The sequence below is a fragment of the Lissotriton helveticus genome, chromosome 7 (genome assembly GCF_964261635.1).
Source record: "Lissotriton helveticus chromosome 7, aLisHel1.1, whole genome shotgun sequence".
Classification (NCBI taxonomy): Eukaryota; Metazoa; Chordata; class Amphibia; order Caudata; family Salamandridae; genus Lissotriton; species Lissotriton helveticus.
Window position 1 is genome coordinate 74,212,659 of NC_136068.1, and position 22,171 is coordinate 74,234,829.

The 22,171-nt window shown below is 45.5% G+C and overlaps 1 protein-coding gene across 10 annotated transcripts in view; it reads right to left on the reverse strand.

Moving 5' to 3' along the window:
- The window catches only part of LOC144768102 (tyrosine-protein phosphatase non-receptor type 6-like), a 291,008-nt gene that overhangs the window by 4,416 nt on the left and 264,421 nt on the right, over positions 1-22,171 (reverse strand). For all 10 annotated transcript variants that reach the window (XM_078651500.1, XM_078651498.1, XM_078651494.1 and 7 more), the window contains 3 exons: positions 18,472-18,626; positions 1,888-1,955; positions 560-711 (listed from right to left, as the gene is read on the reverse strand). In XM_078651500.1, coding sequence (XP_078507626.1) covers positions 560-711; positions 1,888-1,955; positions 18,472-18,626 — 375 coding nt within the window. The remainder of the gene's footprint in view (positions 1-559; positions 712-1,887; positions 1,956-18,471; positions 18,627-22,171) is intronic.

The following is a 22,171-nucleotide window of genomic DNA, read 5'->3' on the forward strand; positions in this document are numbered from 1 at the left end:
TCTATACCCAAACTCCCAGAGTTTCAGTCTATCTGTACCCCTTTCCCAGAGTCTCTGATTATCCATACCCATCTCCCAGAGTTTCAGTCCATCTATACCCCTCTCCCAGAGTTTCAGTCCATCTATACCCCTCTCCTAGAGTTTCAGTCTATCTATACCCAAACTCCAAGAGTCTGTTTATCCATACCCATCTCCCAGAGTTTCAGTCTATCTATACCCAAACTACAAGAGTATCAGTTTATCCATACCCATCTCCTAGAGTTTCAGTCTCTCTATACCCAAACTCCCAGAGTTTCAGTCTATCTGTACCCCTTTCCCAGAGTCTCAGTTTATCCATACCCATCTCCCAGAGTTTCAGTCTATCTATACCCAAACTCCCAGAGTTTCAGTCTGTTTATACCCATCTCCCAGAGTTTCAGTCTTTCTATAACCATCTCCCAGAGTTTGTCTGTTTATACACATCTCCCAGTGGTTCATTGTCTGAACTCATCTCTCATTGGTTCTGCTGTCACCCAGTCTGCCTCAGAAGTGAATTCTGCTCACTTCACCCCCATGGTACCTGCATGGCCTCGAACTTCTGCTTTTCTGTATCGATGAACTGACTGATCGCCATGTAGATGAACCGGTACTGAGCCTCGGTCTGCACCATTCCAGAACGCTGCTCCCGGACCATCTGGATTGTCTTCTGGATGTCAATGTCACAGTCCAGGCCTGGACGCGGACAGGCAGTATGGAGGAGGCAAAGAAGAAAATAATGAAGTGGGTATCAGGTGTGTGAAACACAGAGATTGGCAATTTTGTTATTTGCAACCTTTGTGAAGTTCTATGAAAAACTTCAACTTCAAGAAAGTTGCAAAGTTTTATGCTTTGCCACATCTGGGTGAAAATTATAACTTTTCCAACAATTTATGTTACAAAACGTAAACTTGCACAAAAAAATTCTGAATGAATTTTTCATCTTGGCTGGATTTGATTAGAGTGAACATTATCTTGCCAAAGATTGATGACAATTATCTCACAAAGTGGAAAAACCTTTACTTGGATGAAGGTGAAGATAAATCAGGACAACTGGCAAAATTTGTGAAGGGCAAAAAATGTGAACTTACTTGCAGGCGGAAAAAATGGGCACTACCGTACTTTAGATCACCTGCTACGTTTATCTTTCCTCATTCTGTGGTCTTAGCAGGGCCGGAATGGCCATAGCGGGCACCGGGCAATCCCCCGGTGCGCCGAATGGGTGGGGGCCGTTTTTGTTACAGGGCCGTTTTTGCAGCATAACTGCAAAATCGGCCGAGCACTTTGCCAGGGCCGGTTGTGGTTCAACCTGGCCTATTATCATAACTTGTGTCCATGAATATGAACCCTTGTATTCAGCCTGAAACAAAAAGTACACACTGCACGACTGTACTGATCATTTATATTGCGCACACAGTTGATTAAGTTGTCCATTTTGGCACTAAATAACATGCATTATTATTAAATAAGTCAATGGTAGTCATTTAATATACTTCTGAAACGATGAATAGTATGTTACATTCTTATCTTTGTGGTAGGTACTCAAACCCCTGAGTTACTATGGAGAAGCAGTTTAAGAGAACATGTCTAGGAGTCCCTTGTCAGTAAAGTATGAAATATTGGTCTTAAGTTAAATGCTATGTTAGTGTAAGCTTCATAGCACAATACATTTTGACTGATAGTGCTGCACAATTTGGAATTTACACTGGCCTATAACACAGCGTTGAAAACTGCTTTAAGAAAAGCAAACCGTGCTGAAAACACAACTCTCGTCTGGCAAGGGTCTCTCAAAATGGTTAAGCAGCACACTTGGACTGATGAGCTTCTCCACTCCTGATGCAGTCTGATTACAGGCAGAAACATGTCAGTTACCTGTGGTGTTGATCATATCCATCAGCATGTCAATCACAATGATGGTGCCCGTCCGGCCAATCCCGGCGCTGCAGGGGAGGGAGTCAAAAGTCAGGGTGTGATGGGAAAGCATTTCAGGTGTAGAGAGGCATAAGAAACAAGCATTTGCAATGCAATAGGTCTCGCATTAATTACGTTTGAGCTATTGGCATTGCTAAATATTGCAACACCAATTGCAACAAAAGTCTATAAATTGTAGGCCAAAAAAATGTGTATTTATTTTTTTAGCAATGGTGGCATGCTGCACTTTAGATGAATATGTTTAAAAGTAAAGTGCGCCATACTGCGATTGCTACAATAGTTAATTGTGGATGCGTTAACAATTGATGTGTGCACTGATGGCTAGTGGTGTGTGTGCCTGTAGAAATTGTGCACTGATGGTTGGTGGTGTGTGTGCCTGGTGGAAGCGTGCACTGACGGCTGGTGGTGTGTGTGCCTGGTGAAAGCGTGCACTGACGGCTGGTTGTGTGTGCCTGGTGAAAGTGTGCACTGGTGGCGTGTGTGCCTGGTGAAAGCGTGCATGGACGGCTGGTGGTGTGTGTGTGCCTGGTGAAAGCGTGCACTGACGTCTGGTGGTGTGTGCCTGGTGGAAGCATGCACTGATGTCTGGTGGTGTTTGTGCCCGGTGAAAGCGTGCACTGACGACTGATGGTGTCTGTGCCTGGTGAAAGTATGCACTGACGGTGTGGTTGTGTGTGTGTTTGTGTGGTTGTATGTGTGGTTGTATATGTGGTTGTGTGTGTGGTTGGTGTGTGTGGTTGTATGTGTGTGTGGTTGTGTGTGTGGTTGTGTGTGTGGTTGTGTGTGTGGTTGTGTGTGTGGTTGTGTGTCTGGTTGTGTGTCTGGTTGTGTGTCTGGTTGTGTGTCTGGTTGTGTGTCTGGTTGTGTGTCTGGTTGTGGTGTGTCTGGTTGTGGTTGTGTGTGTGGTTGTGTGTGTGGTTGTGTGTGTGGTTGTGTGTGGTTGTGTTTGTGGTTGTGTGTGTGGTGTTGTGTGTGTTTGTGTGTGTGGTTGTGTGTGTGGTTGTGTGTGTGGTTGTGTGGTTGTGTGTATGTGTGTGGTTGTGTGTATGTGTGTGGTTGTGTGTGTGGTTGTGTGTGTGTGGTTTTGTGTGTGTGGTTTTGTGTGTGTGGTTTTGTGTGTGTGTGGTTGTGTGTGTGTGTGGTTGTGTGTGTGGTTGTGTGTGTGTGGTTGTGGTTGTGTGTTTGGTTGTGTGTGTGGTTGTGTGTGTGTGTGGTTGTGTGTGTGGCTGTGTGGGGTTGTGGTTGTGTGTGTTGTGTTTGTGTGTGTGGTTGTGTGGGTGTGTGTGTGGTTGTGGGTGTTTGCGGTTGTGTGTGTGGTTGTGTGTGGTTGTGTGTGTGTGGTTGTGTGTGTGTGTGTGTGTGGTTATGTGTGTGCTTTGGTTGTGTGTGCTTGTGTGTGTGTGTGTGGTTGTGTGTGTGTGCGCGTGTGGTTGTGTGTGTGCTTGTGGTTGTGTGTGTGCTTGTGGTTGTGTGTGTGCTTGTGTGTGTGTGTGTGCTTGTGTGTGGTTGTGGTTGTGTGGTTGTGTGTGTGTGGCTGTGTGTGTGTGAGGCAGCCAGCCAGCCTGCACCAGCTGCTGAAGGCAGCTAGTCACTCTGCTTCACTGCACTGGCACGATGAGATGCCATTTGCTGAAGGCAGCCAGTCACCCTGCCTCGTTGCACTGGCATGAGATGCCAGCTGGTGAAGGCAGCCAGTCACCTTGCTTCTCTGCACTGGAATGATGTAGGTTCACAAATGTTATCACTTTATTGCTCCCTGGTGTCCCCTCAAGTCTTTCTTCCATCCCCATCCTCACCATGAGAGACTGAAAGACTGAGATGAAATGAGTGACTGGCTGAGAAAAGGATAGCCTCTGCTGAAAGGAGGGACAGAATGACGAGGGGAGAGATAGCCCGTGTAGTACAGGATGGCAGTACCACTAGAAGACAGTGGCAGGAGGAGTCCACTAAGAAGCCGAAAGCTTCTGGTGAAAGGAGGAACGGAGTGACTCGGATATGGAGACACAGCCCATGGGGAGGGAAATTAGGAGAGACTGAAGGGGTGAAGTGAATGGAGGAGACCGGTAAGAAGCAGAGACTCTAGTGAAGGAAGGGGAAGGGTGACTAGGAGAGCGCAGAGACAGTCTAGAGTGGTGGTGGGGAGTGCCACAAGGATAGACTGAAAGGCTGAGATGAAATAAGTGACCGGGTTAGAAACAGAGAGCCTCTGGTGAAAGGAGGGGCAGGGTTACAAGGAGACAGGAGAGACAGCTGCGAATAACCGGTGGGCAGCATCCCCAAATGCCACCCCCAGCTTCCGAGCCACAGATCATAGAGCTATTGCATTGACATTGTGAACCCACTTTAGCAGCTAGAGCGGGGTGAGGCTCTATATGTACCTCTTCCGTCTGCAACTTGGCAGATAAACGGGTAACATTAACGCAATAAAGGTGAAAAAAGATGGCCTAGTAGTAGAAAAGGGGAAAAAGGATGGATGGCTGAGCTGGTGAAAGAATGGGTTGATAAATGGGTATATGGATGAGTGGGTGCATACAATCATGGATACATTTGTGAGAGGGTGGGTGTATGAGTGGGTGAAAAGATGGATGGATGGATGAATGGGTGGAAGGATGAACACTGAGTGGGCGAAAGATGAATGGGTGGCTAGAAGGATGCATGTGTGGGTGGGTGAAAAATGGATGGTTGGGTGGATAGAATAATGAATGAGTGAGAGGATGGTTGAATAAGTGGGCGAAAGGATGGATAAATGGATGAGAGGATGGTGATATGAGTGGATAAGAGAGTGATTATATGAGTGGGTAAGAGGATGGGTAGATGTGTGGGTGAGAGATGCTTTGCCCTGGACGGTCTGAGCGCGCTGTGGGCCATTAGCAGGAAAGTGGTATTCTGTATTCAGACATTCCAGCAATAAGGAAGCCCGACTCTCCTATGACAACTCGCTGAGAGATGCGTTTCACACATTTTCTTTAAAAACAGTAAAAACGCAGAGGAACAGAAATGGTGACAGGAATAATTTGCTTTTAGTTTGACTTTGACTTGGTATGAAGGCAGGAGGCAATGAATTCTCGGTTTCCGCATCAGTGCTAAAACTCTGGCCCGGCTTCTGGTGGGGAAGGCAGGAAAGTGGCACGCGCTGCGTGGGCACTGCTTGGAGGGGGCGGGGGGCAGATCAGAAAATTCTATTTTAAAGCTGCTGCTCCAGATAGTACAGCGCAGCGCAGCGCCGGGTTGTCAGCTGTAAGTAAAACAAGCCTTTGTTGATCACAAACAGTAAATATGTTGGCTCAACACTTCTACCGTGGCAGCAGATGCAGCTTGCGTCTGCAAAACGTTCCTAAGCAAACGGACGGAGGGGTCATAAAACACCCGCCCGCCTCCACTTCAAAAGCAAACCCAAAGAATCTTCTGGCCGAGCAAGGGGAGCCCCATAACACTTATCTCAAGGAAGCACATTCCTCAAACTCTCGTAAAACAAGTGCACTTTTATCAGAAACTAAAGGTGTTTTGTAAAATTAAAAAAACAAGCCAGATAGCTGCGCTGCAACTCAAATGGTATCTTGGATGCAGGCTTTGGCAACACTGCAAGACGGTTGTGCTTCTACCTTGCAAAGTTAAATAACTCCTTCCTCCACCGAGACACTGTGCCGTGACCTTTACACTGCCATGGTGAAAGGCTCACGCTTCGCGGCATCTGTTACGCGGGCTAGGTGGTGCTGCTTCCAAAAACTAACATGACGGCATCCAGCAGAGTAGAGGTAAAATCGGGAAAACGCTCCCCCCTCCCCCCCTCCCTCTCTACAAGACAGGGAAACAGAGAGTGAAGCTGTAAGCCCGCACACGTCTGAATGCAGCCAGCAAGTTGCTTGTAAGGTACTCACAGCTGTGAGGCTCCCAGGCTGCTAGTCCGATTCTGTAGTGAACAGAGTACTAGAGACGCTTTTTTGTTTTGAAATTGAAAGGACATGCTTTGAGACATGGGGGAGGGTGAGGGGAGGACTCTATGTGTGTTACTAAAATAACCAGCGCAGCATAGGCAGAGTGCTGTGCTGCTTACGAAAATTTGAAAAATTAGAGTTTGCGAGCGACGCCGAAGAAAACAAAGATGCAGCTCGGCAAACATCAGAGCAAACCCTTTAAGGCAAACACAGGGATTTACAGAGTGGGAGCTCGTCAGTGGCACAGCAGTTAGAGCTGACAACTTGAGAGCTGGGGATCTGTGTTCGAGCCTCTGCACATCCTGCTGATTATGGACAAATCACTTATTCTTTCCCCCTGGCTGCCCTAAATGCACTGTAACCTGGTGTATATTACTCAATCCACTCACTTGTGGAGTAGGGAATGCTGAGTCTGCCTTACTAGATTTGTACCCGTGGCCGAATGAATACTGTATTGTGCCAGCGGCGAGCATTTGCTGGCTGAACCATAGCACATGAGTCTATGTCAGGGATACTGTGTTCTAGTCCTGATTTTCTTTCTACAAAATATTATAACCTAGAGATTTTGTTGAGTTCCATGCATTAAGGTGCGGCGGGAGTTCATGTCCCAGTTTGCCTTCTACTATTAAAGGACATTACATTACAAGGGGGCTGGCAGAGAGAAAGCAAACCAAAGAAACAAGCAGGCACAGCGAGTACATAATTAGGGGGGGAGGAGAAATGCGAGACACGGTCTGGCGGCCGTGAAAAGTGTGAAGCAGGGGGCGGGGGAGCGGATCCCTTTGAAGTGAAGCTTTCGGAGGCAGGCGGCTCGGGGAGAAAATGGTAAGCGCGTGCACGAGCACATGTACCCGATGTAATCCACCTGGTGGTTTCAGAGCTTGGTTTGCCCTCAATACTCTCGTCTATTTATCACTTACGTGATAGAATAGTCGAGACCTAAAAAAGAATGGTGGGGATTAACAGAGAGGCAGAGAAGTAGGAGATGAGAGAAGGCTCAAACCAGAGTTACAAACCAGTTCCGTACTTGCCACTGTCAGCAGCTTTGGGTATCTGCAGTCGAGGCATCATGACAAAGGGACAAAATGGGATCTTCCTTATGCATGGGCATAGAAGGTCATCACAGTGGAACAGGATAGGTTAGTGGTGCAAAGAGTTGCCAAAGGACATAAGATGCTGGCCAGGAAGTTGACTAAAGTTACGTCTACCCCTTTACAAGAAGACTCAAGACTGGTATTTAATAACTCTCTGGGGCCACCAGACAAGCTTCGAGCTGATAAACAAATCTGGGATTGGTGAAAGGTAAGAGAGGGGTCCCAGCTTCTGTCAATTGCTGCATCAGTGAGTCCTTTGATCAGAGGTGTGTTCTCACTGGGAGTAGGTGTTACAAGTCAAAGGAAAGAAGAGCTGGGCTCTATACACATGATAGTACATCAGGGGAAACAAGGAAACATTTTCTCATATCACTCACTAGTTTACCTTAAATCAAATTTAAAGTAAGACATTGTTTAGCTGTTAGTTACAACAGTGCGTTAAAGCCAAATGGAGGTTTCATTCCATTAACTCATTATTTTTTTTTGCAGCAAATACTTTTCTGACGCATGATGGTCTTTCCAGGAGAAATGATACTCCCGATACAGTTTTGGAGCCATATCCATTAGCGTATTGTCCCAGTTTGTATTTTTGCATTTGGGATGCATCATCCCAAATGGAAAAATCGCAAATAGAGAATTCGCTAAATTGCGATTGTTTGCATTTAAGGAATCTCAAATTGAGATTCCTTAAATGCAATGCATGAAAGTTACAAAAATAGCGAATTCGCTAATAAGGCACGCAAATTACCACGAAGTACAACTTCATGGTAATTTGCAAAAACTTTGAAAAATGCACTTTTGTGCATATTTCAAAGTTTCATGTTGCGCACACACATGCCCTAGGGGCATGTGTGTGCGCAACATATGTGCACAGATCAAAATCAGGGGTGCAACAGGGTGTCCTTTGGACACCCCTGCACCCTTGAACTCGCAATCTCAATTTGCGAATCGCTAATTGCGATTCGCAAATTGAGATTGTCTTCCCATTCATTCCTATGGGCCTCTGGGCCCATAGGAATGAATGGGGAGGTATTCATTAATTGCGACTCGCAATTTGCGAGTCGCAATTAAGGAATTCTAAGGAATCGCTATTTTTGTAGTGATTGCTTGATGCATTCCATTTTGCTATTCCTTATTAGCGATTCCTTATTTTTCGCTAATAAGGAATCGCAAAATGGATGCTTGATGCATCTGGCCCATTGCCTCTAAAATACACTATTTGCTCCAATTTATGAACACATTTTCAAATATTGGCTAAACTGCTTTAGCATTTCACCAATGCACTCAATTATGCTTTTTAAAATGGAGAGTGGACAGAACTGAATTAATCCGGTGAGGTTTTGAAATGATCAATATGTTACAGTCAATTTTTGGGGAGGACATATACCCTAGTCCTGTGGAGCCTATTCCACATTTTGGCTCCTTTGCTCACATTATTTTCCTAAGTTCACATATTGGATTTATTGTAGGAAAATTGAGCACAGAACATAGTGCATGTGTTTTTTCTTTAAATAATTGTCAGAACTAAAATATTGCTAACATAAATATTAAGACCTTGATTTCAGTAATATAACTCCACTGGATATATATTTTCTATTATTAACTTCAACGGGGCAAACGTTTTGTAAACTATATTTAGATAACAATATTTTTGTCAGGCTATGGGGCAAAAGTTTTGTAAACCATACTTAGGAAACAATATTTTTGTCAGGCTACATTTAGGCCATGATTGTCTAGTTCTAGACCTCTTTGAATTATCCCCCGCTCAAATCTCAAGTGAAATGTTGGACTTGCATGCTTTGAATTCGTGTATTGTGATAAACAGAAAAGCACTACAGAATACCAGTTTTCGGTCTAAGTTTCTTGGAAGATAACCCCTCAATAATGTACTCTATTAATAAGGTAGCTTGCTTTATTTATCAATTCATGACAGTATTTTTAAGCAGTGCTTAATTTGTAAAAAATAAATAAGTGCCAGGGCTACCGTAAGGAGGTCACTGCAGCTTGCACCACACATTGCCCTGGCATGCTGCTAATGATAGTCACAAAACAGGTACTAACCAACACACTGTGTCACTGTGTGACAATTCCGACTATTTCAGGCCTCCAAAGCTGTAAGAATGGCTTGGGAGGCAGGTGATAGTCATTTTTAATGTATATTGCATTAATAATTAACTGTTGTTATGGTCATCTCTAAATTAGCCAGAAAGCACCACTTTGTGGCAAACTGTCGCAAACTCCGGTGTTGACAATCAAGTCAAGTGCCGAGCACCGGAAACCTCAGGCTCAAATTAAGCACTGTTTTTAAGATTGTTTTATACGAGGGTAGGCATCACACTAAAGAGCTTGAAGACCACTTGGATAACTTGTTACACACTCCATGAACTTGAGAGCTGATAGGTATAAAGGGAAACCGGTGCTGGTGCTTGCAGGTGTCACTTACTTTTGGGGACCGGAACTTATCTTTAATCATCAGATTTTAGCACATAGCAAGTGAGAGAAAGACAGAAAATGGAGAAAGAACAAGGGAGATAAAGATGGAAAGCAGTGACAAAAGCAGAGAGTAGGGTTGAAAAGAACCTGCAGTAGTGAGATAAAACAACAAGAGTTGTAGGGTGGAGGAAGAAAGAGGCATGAGGTCGATTCAAGACTGGGCAGCCTTAGTATTACACAACTACAGCATTTGGCAACGCCAGCGGCAGAGTCCTAATAACATGTTTGGGACCCTATATTTACTATTTTACAAGTTAAGCACCGAAAACAATAAAAGACATAGCTGTCTTGCAGTAATCTTGTGGTTAGCTCCCAGAGGTCGGTGAAGGATTCAATTTTAACCAAACATCTGGTGAAAGCACTATTTCTCTCTATATACAGTAAGCAGTAGTACATACAAACAGAATGGCTGTCAACATAAGCAGTAGATGAACATATAGGGTGAGAGGCAGGAGACACTTTTTAGCCCTGTGTTTCATTAGACAAGAGCAGGCTTGAGTGGCTTATTGCCAGAAGAAAACTTACTGTGCAAGGAAATAAGAGTAAAGATCAAGACTTTAGGGTCATGAAAGGTAAATTATGTACAACTAAAAGACCTAATTTCTGTTAAATTCAGAGAAGAAATGCAAAGGTTGCGAGAAAAATACGTGGGTAGTTGAAGGAGAGACGTAGACAAGAGACTCTCACCCGTGTGGGACGAGAGAGCAGATGTTCAGAAGTTAATGGAAGAGTGGCACATTGGCAAGTTTGTGGGATAGGGAGACATAAAGGAATCTTGTACCAAATGTAGGATGTAAAGAGAAGGAAGATGCGGAAAAAAAGGCGACAGTGAAAGTATGGCATGACCTTTGAGAGAATGTCTGGGCAAGTGCAGGTCCAGAGAGCAGAAGATGACCTGGGGAAACAGCCTTTGCAAAGAAGGCAGAGACACGCATGCCGTTTCCCCCAAGCGGCACAAGGCTTGCCTTAACCACATATATGCCTTAACCACGCTTATACGTGGTTAAGGAACTACACGGTCTATATTCGTGGGCACAGGAAGAGGAAGGATCGGGAGAGGATGCGGACTGGTAAGTGGAACCAGATTTATCCAGTATTATGTGTGTCTTTCATAGATTCACATGCCTGAATCATTCCCCGTCGTCGGAATGGGAGTCCCCGGTATATAAATAACGTAATGTCCTATAGACATATAGAGAAATAGGCCTAGAGGCTTCACATTAGTAACATATCCATGTCCTTTTGTAAAAGGGACCAAACTCTAGAAAAGAGCAAATCAGCTGCCACCTTCCTCTAGAACCCTCCTGGAAGGAGCCTCAGTCCCTCAGATTTTCTACCGCACGTTGTGCTAAGGGAGTCTCCTCTGAGCTCTGCTCAGGTTTGTTTCTTAACAACTGGTTTCCAGTGTTTTGGGATATTTTTCTCCTGTTTCTTCAGTGACTACTTGAGAGTATGGCTGAAACACCAAAAAGGGTCTTTTTAGATCCTGTGGTTCTTGTGGAAAGAAAAGGCTACATATTGATGACCAGCATAAAGACTGCCTGTATTGCCTGTCTCCAGACCATTATGCTAAGGACTGCAAGGTATGTCGTACCTTTTCCACTAAAACCCTCAAGGACAGTGAAGGACGCCTCTTAATTTGGCTCCAGAGGATGAAGGACAGAGACCACCTTGATTCCTCTGAGGAGAGTGAAGGTTCTTCAGTCTCTTCAAAATTATCTCTGAAGAGACCAAGGGTGGCTTCTCCTAGCCCTACGGCTTCTCCTCAAAAGAAGACATCAAAAAAGGCTTCAGAGGTTCTGGCTAAGACAACTTCTGTGAAGGAAGTTCACATCTTCAAGAAGCCGGTTTCGACATCGTCGACGACATCTTCATCGTCGAAGAAAACTGTGTCTGCAGCTTCTTATGTTTCTACATCGACGACGACAGTTTCTACATCAACGGCATCGTCGTCATTATCATCGTCGACGACTACGACCCCATCGTCAACGGCAGGTAAAGCTTTGTCGTCGACGATAGCCATCAAGAAAACACCGTCGACGCCGAAGACCCCGTCGACGCTGACCTTGCCATCGACAGCATCGGCGACAACCTCGACGACGATATCGTCGACGTCGACTCCATTGACGAAAGCATCGTCGACGAAGGGCTCGTCGACAAAGACATTGTCGACGAAGGAACCGTCGTCGAAGACATGACTCCACCGACTATGTCAACTGTCGACGCTCCACCGTCGACTATCATACCGTTGACGGGCTCGTCGACGATGATGGATTCTGGCCTACAAGCAACATGCATACGCCTTAAAATCACAAAAAGGGTGCTGACGCCGGCGATAACATCACCGAGCCGGGTCCAACCAATTCCTCCAGCATGTCTCCTCCAGGAGGAAGACTCAGACTAGAGTGACCTGTTCCAAATGGCAACAAGTCCTTCGGAGCTCAACGTGAAGTGTCAGAGTTCAGATGAGGAGGAAGATCAGGAGGAGGTATATTATCAGCCACCTACTCCTATGGTTTGTCTTCCAGCATCCTTAGTTACGGATTTGCGATACCTCATTCAGGATTATAAACAGAGGTTTCCAGAGTCTCCGGCTCCTCCGCCTGCCACAGTAACTCCGTCTCCAAGACCACGGCCTCCACCCTTAAATATTCAACCAGAGAAAGTTGATGTACCACATCCTCCAACTTCTGATGAAGAAGGAGAAGAGGAAGACCAGCAAGAAGAGGGTGAGCTGCAGGATATTCAATCTGTGCATGATGACTGGGATGACTACGTCATTCCCTCACCCGCATCTCCAGTGCCCGCGCCCGCGGATTCACCACCACGCGACATTGGCGGGGTCCATAATGTGGTTGAGAGTGCTGCTCAACGTTTTAAGATCGCGATGGTCTCTCAAGAACAAGACTGCTTCTTGCATGACTTCAAAGAACCTCTCAAAAAAGCAGTTAGGTCAATACCTATGATCGATTATCTATGGACCCAGGGGGTTAAGATCATGCAAAACCCCGCCTCTGTATCTCCAGTGATTCCTCAGTTGGACAAGAAGTATAGAGCCCCTGATACTGCACCGGCCTGTTTGACGGGACACTTTCCAAACCGGATTCAGTGGTAACGCAGGCGGCCCAGAAAAACTCCAGGAATCCTTCAGCCCCTTTATCGGCTCCTTCTGATAAGGAAGGAAGAAGATTGGACAACATTGGGAAAAAGTTTTCCTCAATGTCTGTGATGACAGTGAAGGCTGCAAATGCCTTAGCGCTCTTGGGGCGCTATAATAGGCAATTATGGGCAGATATAGCCCCATATCTGTCAGAGTTACCAGATACATCCAAGGAGGAGGTGAAGAAGATTCTGCAAGAGGGTGAAACATCGGTGTCAGAAATTATAGACTGTGCGATGGATATCGCTACGACAGGGTTCTGCCAGTTGGCGGCTGCAGCAGTCTTGCGATGTCAGGGGTGGCTGAAAGCAACTTCGTTCCGCCCTGAGGTGCAAACGAAGATATTGGACATGCCTTATGATGGCCAGTTACTATTCGGCTCCAAAATTGAAGAAGCACTACAGAATATTAAAAAGGACACAGACACTGCCAGAGCTTTGGGTGCTCTCCAGTACAAGAACCAGTCCTTTCGTGAAAATAGAGGAAGAGGACAGTCTTCCTATAGAAGAAATTTCCAATACACGTCTTCATACTCGTCAGGCCAGAGTCGACCCCAATATCAACAGTGCCAACAACCGAATCAGCAATCTTCATATGGCAAGTCGTCCTTTCGGGGTAAAGGACAACGAAAAAACAACGGACGTAGACAATGACATGTTTATTCAGCCAGTCCAGTCTTCATTTCATTCAATAAAAATTGGAGGAAAGATTACCCACTTCTTGAAAAATTGGGAAAAGATTACCACGGACCGTTGGGTCCTTCAAATAGTGCAATTCGGCCATTCTATGGAATTCATGCAAATCCCTCTCCAAACTCCTCCCCGCCCAATGCATCACAAAAATCATCGGCTGCTTCTGCAAGAGATCTCTATTATGCTCCAGAAAGGAGCAATAGAGAAGGTACCTCCATCTCAAAGGGGAAAGGGATTTTATTCCCGCTTCTTTTTAATTCAGAAAAAAGAGAAGAAGTAGAGACCGATTTTGGACCTCAGGGCCCTCAACAAATTCCTGAAGAAGCAGTCGTTTTGCATGGTGATGATCCAGGAGGTCCTACAGCTACTGGAAGAGGAAGATTTTATGACGTCCCTAGAACTTCAGGACACTTACTTCCATATCCAGATTCACAGGAATCACAAAAAATTCTTAAGATTTGCAGTAGCAGGCAGACACTTTCAATTTCACGTCCTCCCCTTCGGGCTCAAGTCTGCACCTCGCATCTTCACGAAATGTCTTGCCCCAGTGGCGGCATACCTCAGGCAGCGCCATCACCAAGTCTTTCCGTATCTGGACGACTGGCTGATCAAGGCTCCATCCTTAGAAGACGTGTCCAGATCTTCCAACGCCTGTTTAAGGCTCTTCGATTGTTTGGGTCTCACGCTCAATCAAGAAAAATCAGTCCTGCAACCTTCTCAGTGCATCAATTTCCTAGGTGCAACCCTGGACACGCGTTCGAAGAAAGCTTTCCCATCCCAAGAGAGGAAGAACAAGCTTATGGCACTAGCTGTTCTAGTGGCATCAAAGAAGGCCTTGACGGTCCGCCTTTTCAAGTCCCTTCTGGGGATGATGTTATTGTGTATCCTCCTGATTCCTCACTGTCATCTTCGGATGCGACCTCTACATGAGGCACTCTCAAAGCAGTCGGTACAATGCACAGGGTCATTCGACGACCTCATAAAAGTGAATCCCAGATAGTCCAAGCCCTGCAATGGTGGATGTCATCTCAAAACCTTTCTCAAGGCTTGACATTCCTACTTCCAGCTGCTCCTCATATTATCACAACAGATGCCTCCTTGGACGGTTGGAGAGCTTTTCTGCAAGAACTGCGGATAAGCGGGAAGTGGTCTTCCTAGGGGAGAGGACTTCATATCAATCTCCTCGAACTGCGGACAGTCTTCCTGGCCATTCAGGCTTTTCTTCCAAGAATCAAGGATTCCCTTGTGCTCGTCCGGACAGACAACACCACGACGATGCACTACCTCAACAAGCAGGGAGGGACGCGCTCACTAACACTCTCTCGCGAGTCGCGGAGAATCTGGAACTGGCTAATCACAAACAAGATATCTCTTCGGGCGGAGTACGCCCCAGGCATGGACAATGTACTCGCCGACTCATTGAGCAGACAGAAGACATCTCACGAGTGGGAACTGGATCAGGAGATCCTCAACCAAATCTTCTCGCGATGGGGCACTCCACAGATCGACCTATTCGCCACAAGATCCAACGCCAAATGCCCACACTTTGCAAGATGGCATCCCCAGTCAGGGTCCCTAGGTATTGCATTTTCGATCGCATGGTGCAACGTCTTTGCGTACGCCTTTCCGCCATTCCCGATGCTTCCCAGAGTCCTCAAGAAACTGAAAGCGGAGCCTTGTACTCTCATTTTATTAGCCCCGACTTGGCCACGGCAACATTGGTTCACGGAACTCCACCGCCTATCTCTGGAGCCACCGACCCGCCTGAAACAGTGTCCATCTCTGCTCACGATGAGCAACAAACAAGTCCAACATCCGAATCTGGCATCTCTCATGTTAGCCACCTGGCTCCTGAGTTCAGAGAGCTTCAGAATTTGAATATTCCACCTGATTGTAGAGCCATCCTAGCTCGAGCACAAGCAGATAGCACCAATAAAACATACTCATTGAAATGGAAGAGGTTTTACGTCTGGTGTAAAAATCGAGGAATACACCCTTTCTCTTCATCTCCGAAACAAGTTTTACCTTATCTTCTCCACTTGGCAACATCAGGCCTTGCTCACTCCTCCATCAGGGTCCACTTGGCTGCAATATCCCGTTACAAGAGATCTTCAGCGGGTCCTTCTCTCTGGTCCACAGACTGATCAAACAATTTTTAAAAGGATTATACAGGACTTTCCCTCCAGTGAAAATGTTGCCTCCTACCTGGCACCTTAATACAGTCCTTAATCAGCTCATGAAGCATCCCTTTGAGCCAGTGCACAGGGCTGACCTGAAATATCTATCTTGGAAGACTTGCGCTCACATCCGCGAGGCGGGTGAGTGAGCTGCAAGCTTTCTCGGTTCAAGATCCTTTTCTGCAATTTAAACAAGACAGAGTGATTTTGCGGACAAATCCGAAGTTTATTCCAAAAGTCCCATCGGATTTCCATCTAAATGAGCCTGTGGTTTTGCTTTCCTTCTTTCCAAATCCCAGTACTGCAGCGGAAAGGTCGTTGCATTCATTGGATCTCAAGCGGTGCTTAACATTTTATATCGACAAGACAAAGGCTTTCAGAAAGTCAAATCAGCTATTTGTGGCTTACAGCACGCCCAGGAAAGGTCTTCCGCTCACTAAACAGAGCATTTCCCGCTGGATCTCTGCAGCTATTTCTTTTTGTCATGAACAAGCAGGACATCCCCTACACCCTAAAGTACAAGCTCATTCTACTAGGGCGATGTCCACATCCATGGCACTTTTTGCAGGTGTGCCTGTCATTGACATTTGCAGAGCGGCAACATGGAAGTCGCCACATACCTTCACTAGGCATTACTGCCTGGACACAGAGCTTATGAAGGATGCTGCGGTGGGACAAGCAGTGCTTCTTCATCTGTTTCACTAGAGGTGAGCCTTCTTTCATCCCTCCATCCTTTTCATGTACGCACATTTCTCTTTGTGTAATTCGATGGTGTTTATTGTTTGCAATTATATGCTCCTGTTAGTCGCTTGATATGTTTTTATCTAATGACTTGCATATACTGCACCATCCGAAATGTGCTTTGTGCATTGCTGGCTACTCTGATTCAGGCATGTGAATCTATGAAAGACACCCATAATACTGGATAAGAAATGCGTTACTTACCTGTAACTGCAGTTATCCAGTATTGGTGTCTCTCATAGATTCACATGCAACCCTCCCGCCTCCCCTGGCTTTGTGCGTACGAAAATCTGAGGGACTGAGGCTCCTTCCAGGGTTCTAGAAGGAGGTGGCAGCTGATTGGCTCTTTTCTAGAGTTTGGTCCCTTTTATAAAAGGACATGGATATGTTACTAATGTGAGGCCTATTGGCCTATTTCTCTATATGTATATAGGACATTACTTTATTTGTATACCGGGGACTCCCATTCCGACGACGGGGAATGATTCAGGCATGTGAATCTATGAAAGAGACCAATACTGGATAACTGCAGTTACAGGTAAGTCACGCATTTCTTTTAGGGGATGGGGAAGTAGTTTTAGTGGTGGGGATGTTTTAGGGGTCAAGGGGGGTGGAGTTCATTATAGGGCAGGGGGGCAGTTTTTAGGGCTCAGGGCAGGGGGGTCTGGGTAGTTTTAGATTTTAAGGGGGGGGGGGGTAGTTTTTAGGGCTCAGGAGAGATTAGGTTGTTTTTAGGGTAGTGGCCAGGGTTTTGGGTCTATGGGGAGTCGGTGGTTTTAGAGTGGGGGTAGTTTTTTAAGGCTCAGGGGGATAGGGTTGTTTATAGAGCAGGGGCATGGTTTTAGGATTCAGGGCAGAGAGGTTGGGGCGTGATCTTTACCACACATACCTTTACTAATCATGCCTTTACCACGATCAGGCTGCGTTGTAGAGGCATGTGTGGTTTAACCATAAATGCCTCCGTCATACAAACAATGACCAGGCAACGGCAGATCAAGCCAGGAAGGAATGACCAGGCGAGGGTAAGTTGAGAGAGGAGAGGATGAGCAGAAGATGGCTGCTCCCAAAAATGGTCAAAAAAGGGCAGTTTCAGTGAGCCGCGGATGACCAGATGAGGTAATTTCTAAAGAATGGAGAATGACCAGACTAAAAGCCATTTAAAAGAGGAGAGGTTCAGAAAAGGACCATGCCGGGTGGGTCCAAACAGAAGAAAGAACATGGAAGCATATGTGTGTGGCCTACAGCCCACAATGTAGAACTCACAGAAATACCATAAGATTTTGTAGGAATGTACGTAAAGTGCCTGGGGAACATTAGGGAAGAAAATAAATAGCATGTCCCCAAAAACAGCAGCAAGGAACTGTTACAGAGGGAGACAGGCAGGAATGTTTGGCTAACTTGAGCTTATAGACTTAGGCCCACGGAGAGAAGTATCCAATAGTTCAGGTAAATGACTAGGGGTGAGGGGAATATTTCATTCCACCTGCAGAATTGGCATAATTTGGCAACTCTACATTACTCTAAATGCCAAATTCTGGCAATCGTCGTTTGACAGAATTTTGTGTATGCAAGGCTCCAGAAATGCGAGCAAGATTTGGCAGTTGCGGTCAGAGGGATGCTTCTCAAGTAGATTAGCGGCCGCTCGACTAGACTTTCTACTCAAGTGGCAGCAAAATCAACGCGAATGGCCGCGCACTCCCACACACTGCATGGTGCCATTGTATTGATTTTTCAGCGCTGCTCGTGCTACTGCCACTAAATTGCAGTGCGAACAGCAAGCTATGCATATTTTCTGCCCATTGGCACATGTCCATGGAATTTTTATGTAACTCTGCGAGTTCCGCCCACCCCTAGTAATGGCTTGCTCTACTGTCACTGTGACATGACATGGTATAGTTGTGATGTTGTTGATGGGAGGATAATTTTTGGCAAATGAAAACACTAGTCTTTGTCTAATCCTTGGTTGTGAATCTCTCCTTTGCACACTTACAAAGAATGTTTGATTGCCAGGCTGTGGCCACAAAGTACTCTGGTGGGTTAGACAGTGTATTAAACAGAGCAGACGAACTGGTAGAAGGAACAACAGTAAAGGCAAAGCGAGTGAGAGAACTGGTTAAAAAGAAGTACTGTAGACAGACTCTGTTCATAAGGGGATGGAGGGGCCAATTGTGGGAAGAAGAATCACAGATACATGTGGGATTGCCTCACCACTGATCCACAGCTGATTAATACCTGCAGTGCACAATAATGGGGCCAGCGTTGGGCTCTTGCTCCTGCACTCGGTTGATCTCATCCAGGAAGCTGAGCACTCCACCAGGCTCTCCCGGCACGCCATGGTCCGGCCAGCTGAGAAACTGGTAGTGCCAAATGTCCCGGACTTCATTTTCCTGAAAAAAATACACGAGCTTTTAGCTACACCACTAGGTTTGTCTTAACTCCTTCGATGCTCATGACGAGCTCAGCTCATCGTGAGCCACGGTGCTCATGACGGACTGCGCTCGTCATGACCGTTGGAACGCTCATACGCTGGGCTAATTCCCCTGCTGTGCGAGCATTCTAAAGTAACCGGTGTGGTCATGACGAGCTGAGCTCGGCATGAGCACAAGACCCTCGTGCTGCATGACGAGCTGAGCTCGTCATGAGCAACGGGGCGCTGTGTGCACCCCCCCCCCCCCTCCAGCACAGCGGGGGAATGTGCCCCGCAGAGAAGGGGTTAATACCTCAATGTACATACTCTCTGTCACTCATCTTTGCACTCATGCAACCATTCATCCACTTGCTGACTCAGGGCCTGATTTAGATCTTGGCGGATGGGTTACACCATCACAACAGTGATGGACATCCAGTCATCTGAAATATAAATCCCATTATATCCTATGGGATTTATATATTGGGGCAGGATATCTGTAACCGTTGTGACGGAGTAACCCGTCTGCCGAGATCTAAATCAGGCTCTCGGTCTTGCATTAATCTCCACACACAAAAACTCATACACACAATCTCAACAAGCATATTAAAGAAAAAGTAAAAAGAATAAAAATGGAGAAAAAAAATTATACAGCATAAATATGGTAGAGATGTTCTTGCAATTAACAAAAAGTATAACAAAATGAACATAGCAGACAACGGCAACCTTTGAATGACATTGTGTATAATGATTAATTGGTGTATCAATATATGATGGCTAAAAAATTTAAAAAGAGAAGGAAAGAAAAAAAGGGGACCTATACAAGCAGAAAATACAATACTAAAGGCCTAGCATTGAAGCACACTCAATTTCAAGCCGACGCGCATATGTGATGAGGCAAAAAAAGTCACTCAGATGGCAACCGTGCCAAAGGCTGAAGTGGGCTGACCTACTGCTCCATGCTCTATGCTGTCATTAGCGGAATCAGAATGTGAATGAAACTCAAGCAGACCAATGGCTGAAGAGGGAAGACACAGAGTCCCTCTATGTATTTATATCTATGCATATATTTTAATTATCTTTTTATTACATATCCTGGCATACAGGTATACCCGTCAGGCCTGATCTAAAAGTTCTTTTAATACAAGTACTGCTAAATGCTTCACAAAAAATTACAAATATTATACAACTATAATTGGCAAAACAATACATACCCCCTCCTAACAAGTGTAACACAGATTCTCAAATGCAAAACTGCTATCCCCAGGGCTTGCCAGGGGGGGTGTAACAAACAGAAACATTTGCCTACTATACTAATGTATCAGATTCCATGTAAAAAAAATCCAGTGTACAGTTTTTAATCCAGTGTAATAACAATCCAGCCTTAAAGGTGTACTGTCTTTAGCATCTGTTTTCACTATACAAAGGACAGCCCAACTGGTCTGTAGCCTTAATCAATCACTTGCCACCAACAACAAGCATAATCTTTGCCACCAGACATACGATGAACATGATGAACAAGAGTATAGGGCGGGCAGATGCTCCTAGGAGTGTCATATAATTACAATTATGTACAAAATGACAGATGGCGAAACATTATGCAACCCCTCCTAAGCAGGCCTTGGAAGGAATCTCACAGTGCAGATCTTCTGCTGTGATTGCTTGTCAGAGGGGGCAACCAGGAACAAAACCCATATGGTAATCTTGAGGATTACCTGTAATAAAATACATGCGTGCAGGCTTTACCACGGTTAATCACAACCCACCTTAAACAGACTATTGACTTGATTTTCACAATAAATAAGCCAGGCCTACTGACTGTTTTCACAATGAGCCAATTATTATTATTATTGCAACACAGGGGACAACAGAAGAGAGACTGCTTAGGACTCGAGGCGCAGCGAGTAGGTAAGTGTTTCTTTAAATTTATTTTGGAACCCCCTCACCACCACCCCCCGTAATAACCACCAGCCTCCCCACTCTCGTTCCCTGCCAGCCGCTACTGCGAAGCCCTCTCGAGTAGAACCTGTTAAAGCACCTGTTCTGCTGGCCACATGAGGTCGTCAGCAGCCGCCATGTCAAGCCAGACCTAAAAATACGCTAAAATCAATCGATTCTCTTTATCTTGATCACCATGTCAGTGCCTCGCTTAAATACCATATGTGGCGCAGGCTGACTAATCTGAAGGAGGGGATGTTACGTAAAACAGGTCCAGATGTTACAACAGAAAACTGCTTACAAAGTAGCAAATGTTGGTCCAGTGAATAAAACAAACATCTGCAATCTTTCAAAGATATTTAACATAATTCATAACCCTTTGGGCCACCATACATTGATGTGTGAATGTTAGACTTAAGAGCTTGGTTGGGGAAAAAATAAGCTTGCCTGGTAAGTTTGTTTCTAAACAAACATCTGTAATGCTTGGGAACTTTTTGGGTACAGAAAAGGCAGTTTACGTTGCAGGCTGGTGGTAGCTTTGATTTTCTTGTGAACACCTAGGCCGAACTTGCTGTGTGCTGACATCGAAGCGAGACCCGAGTCGCCTGCCTTTGTTTCTGTCAGCTTTTACCCCAGACTACAGTCATGTGAGATCAGCCCCATGGAGTATTATTCTTTCACCTAATGATATTGACTAGTTGAGTGTAGCCTGCAGCTCCCACCACCGGAACTACTTTAGAACTAGAGCTCCTTTTGTCCATTCCTGCTGGTTTCCTCTGTTGCGTCTCGCTCTAATGCGTGCATGCTGCATGAATTGGCAAATGAATCACAGGCCTATTGGCTTTGCCAAATCCGGTGTAACCAGTAAAACAGCCCAAAGCACTATTAAGCTTTAGTATATATTACCCAACAATTTCTTATAGACCTCTTGTGAAATCCTTTACAGGTAGACAGGTCTTTCAGCCCATTTAGGTTTGGGTTTGTTTTTAAATGTCAATCCCACACAAAGGTCCAGAAAGTTTCCACAGCCCAACTTACAAAAAGCTGGTTATTTTCAACTGCACTGTAGCAAAACTCTGCCTCCAAAGCACTTTAGCCGCAAACTCTACCGTAATCTCCTATGGTATGGTACAACTTTTATACCATATGTACTCGCATCAATAGTTATGTTCTGGGTGACTGAGTAAACATTGCTAAATCAGTTTCCTGCGTTTGTTTCATCTTAAAACTACAAATCTCTTCAAAACTTCCCCATCACTCCTATAACTACCTAAATATTACTACTATATTGTCCAACCATCTCATAATAACAGCCCCATCTTCAGACAAAAAAAATCGCAATCTGTTAATTAAATTCTGCCATACTAGGGGTGTGGCCGGCAGCCGAAGGAAATGGCCGCCGACTAGAGAAGCTCCGGGCTCCGCAGGCTTCCTCTACCATCCGTGCACTTATCTGCAGACGAACCCTTTCACAAAATGGCAGGACAGTGTTGGAATGTGATGGGCTTTGATTAAGCTGTCCACGATTCCGAAGGTCCGAGAATGAATGAAGTTATGTCGTGAGAAGTGACCGAGGCCTACACGACA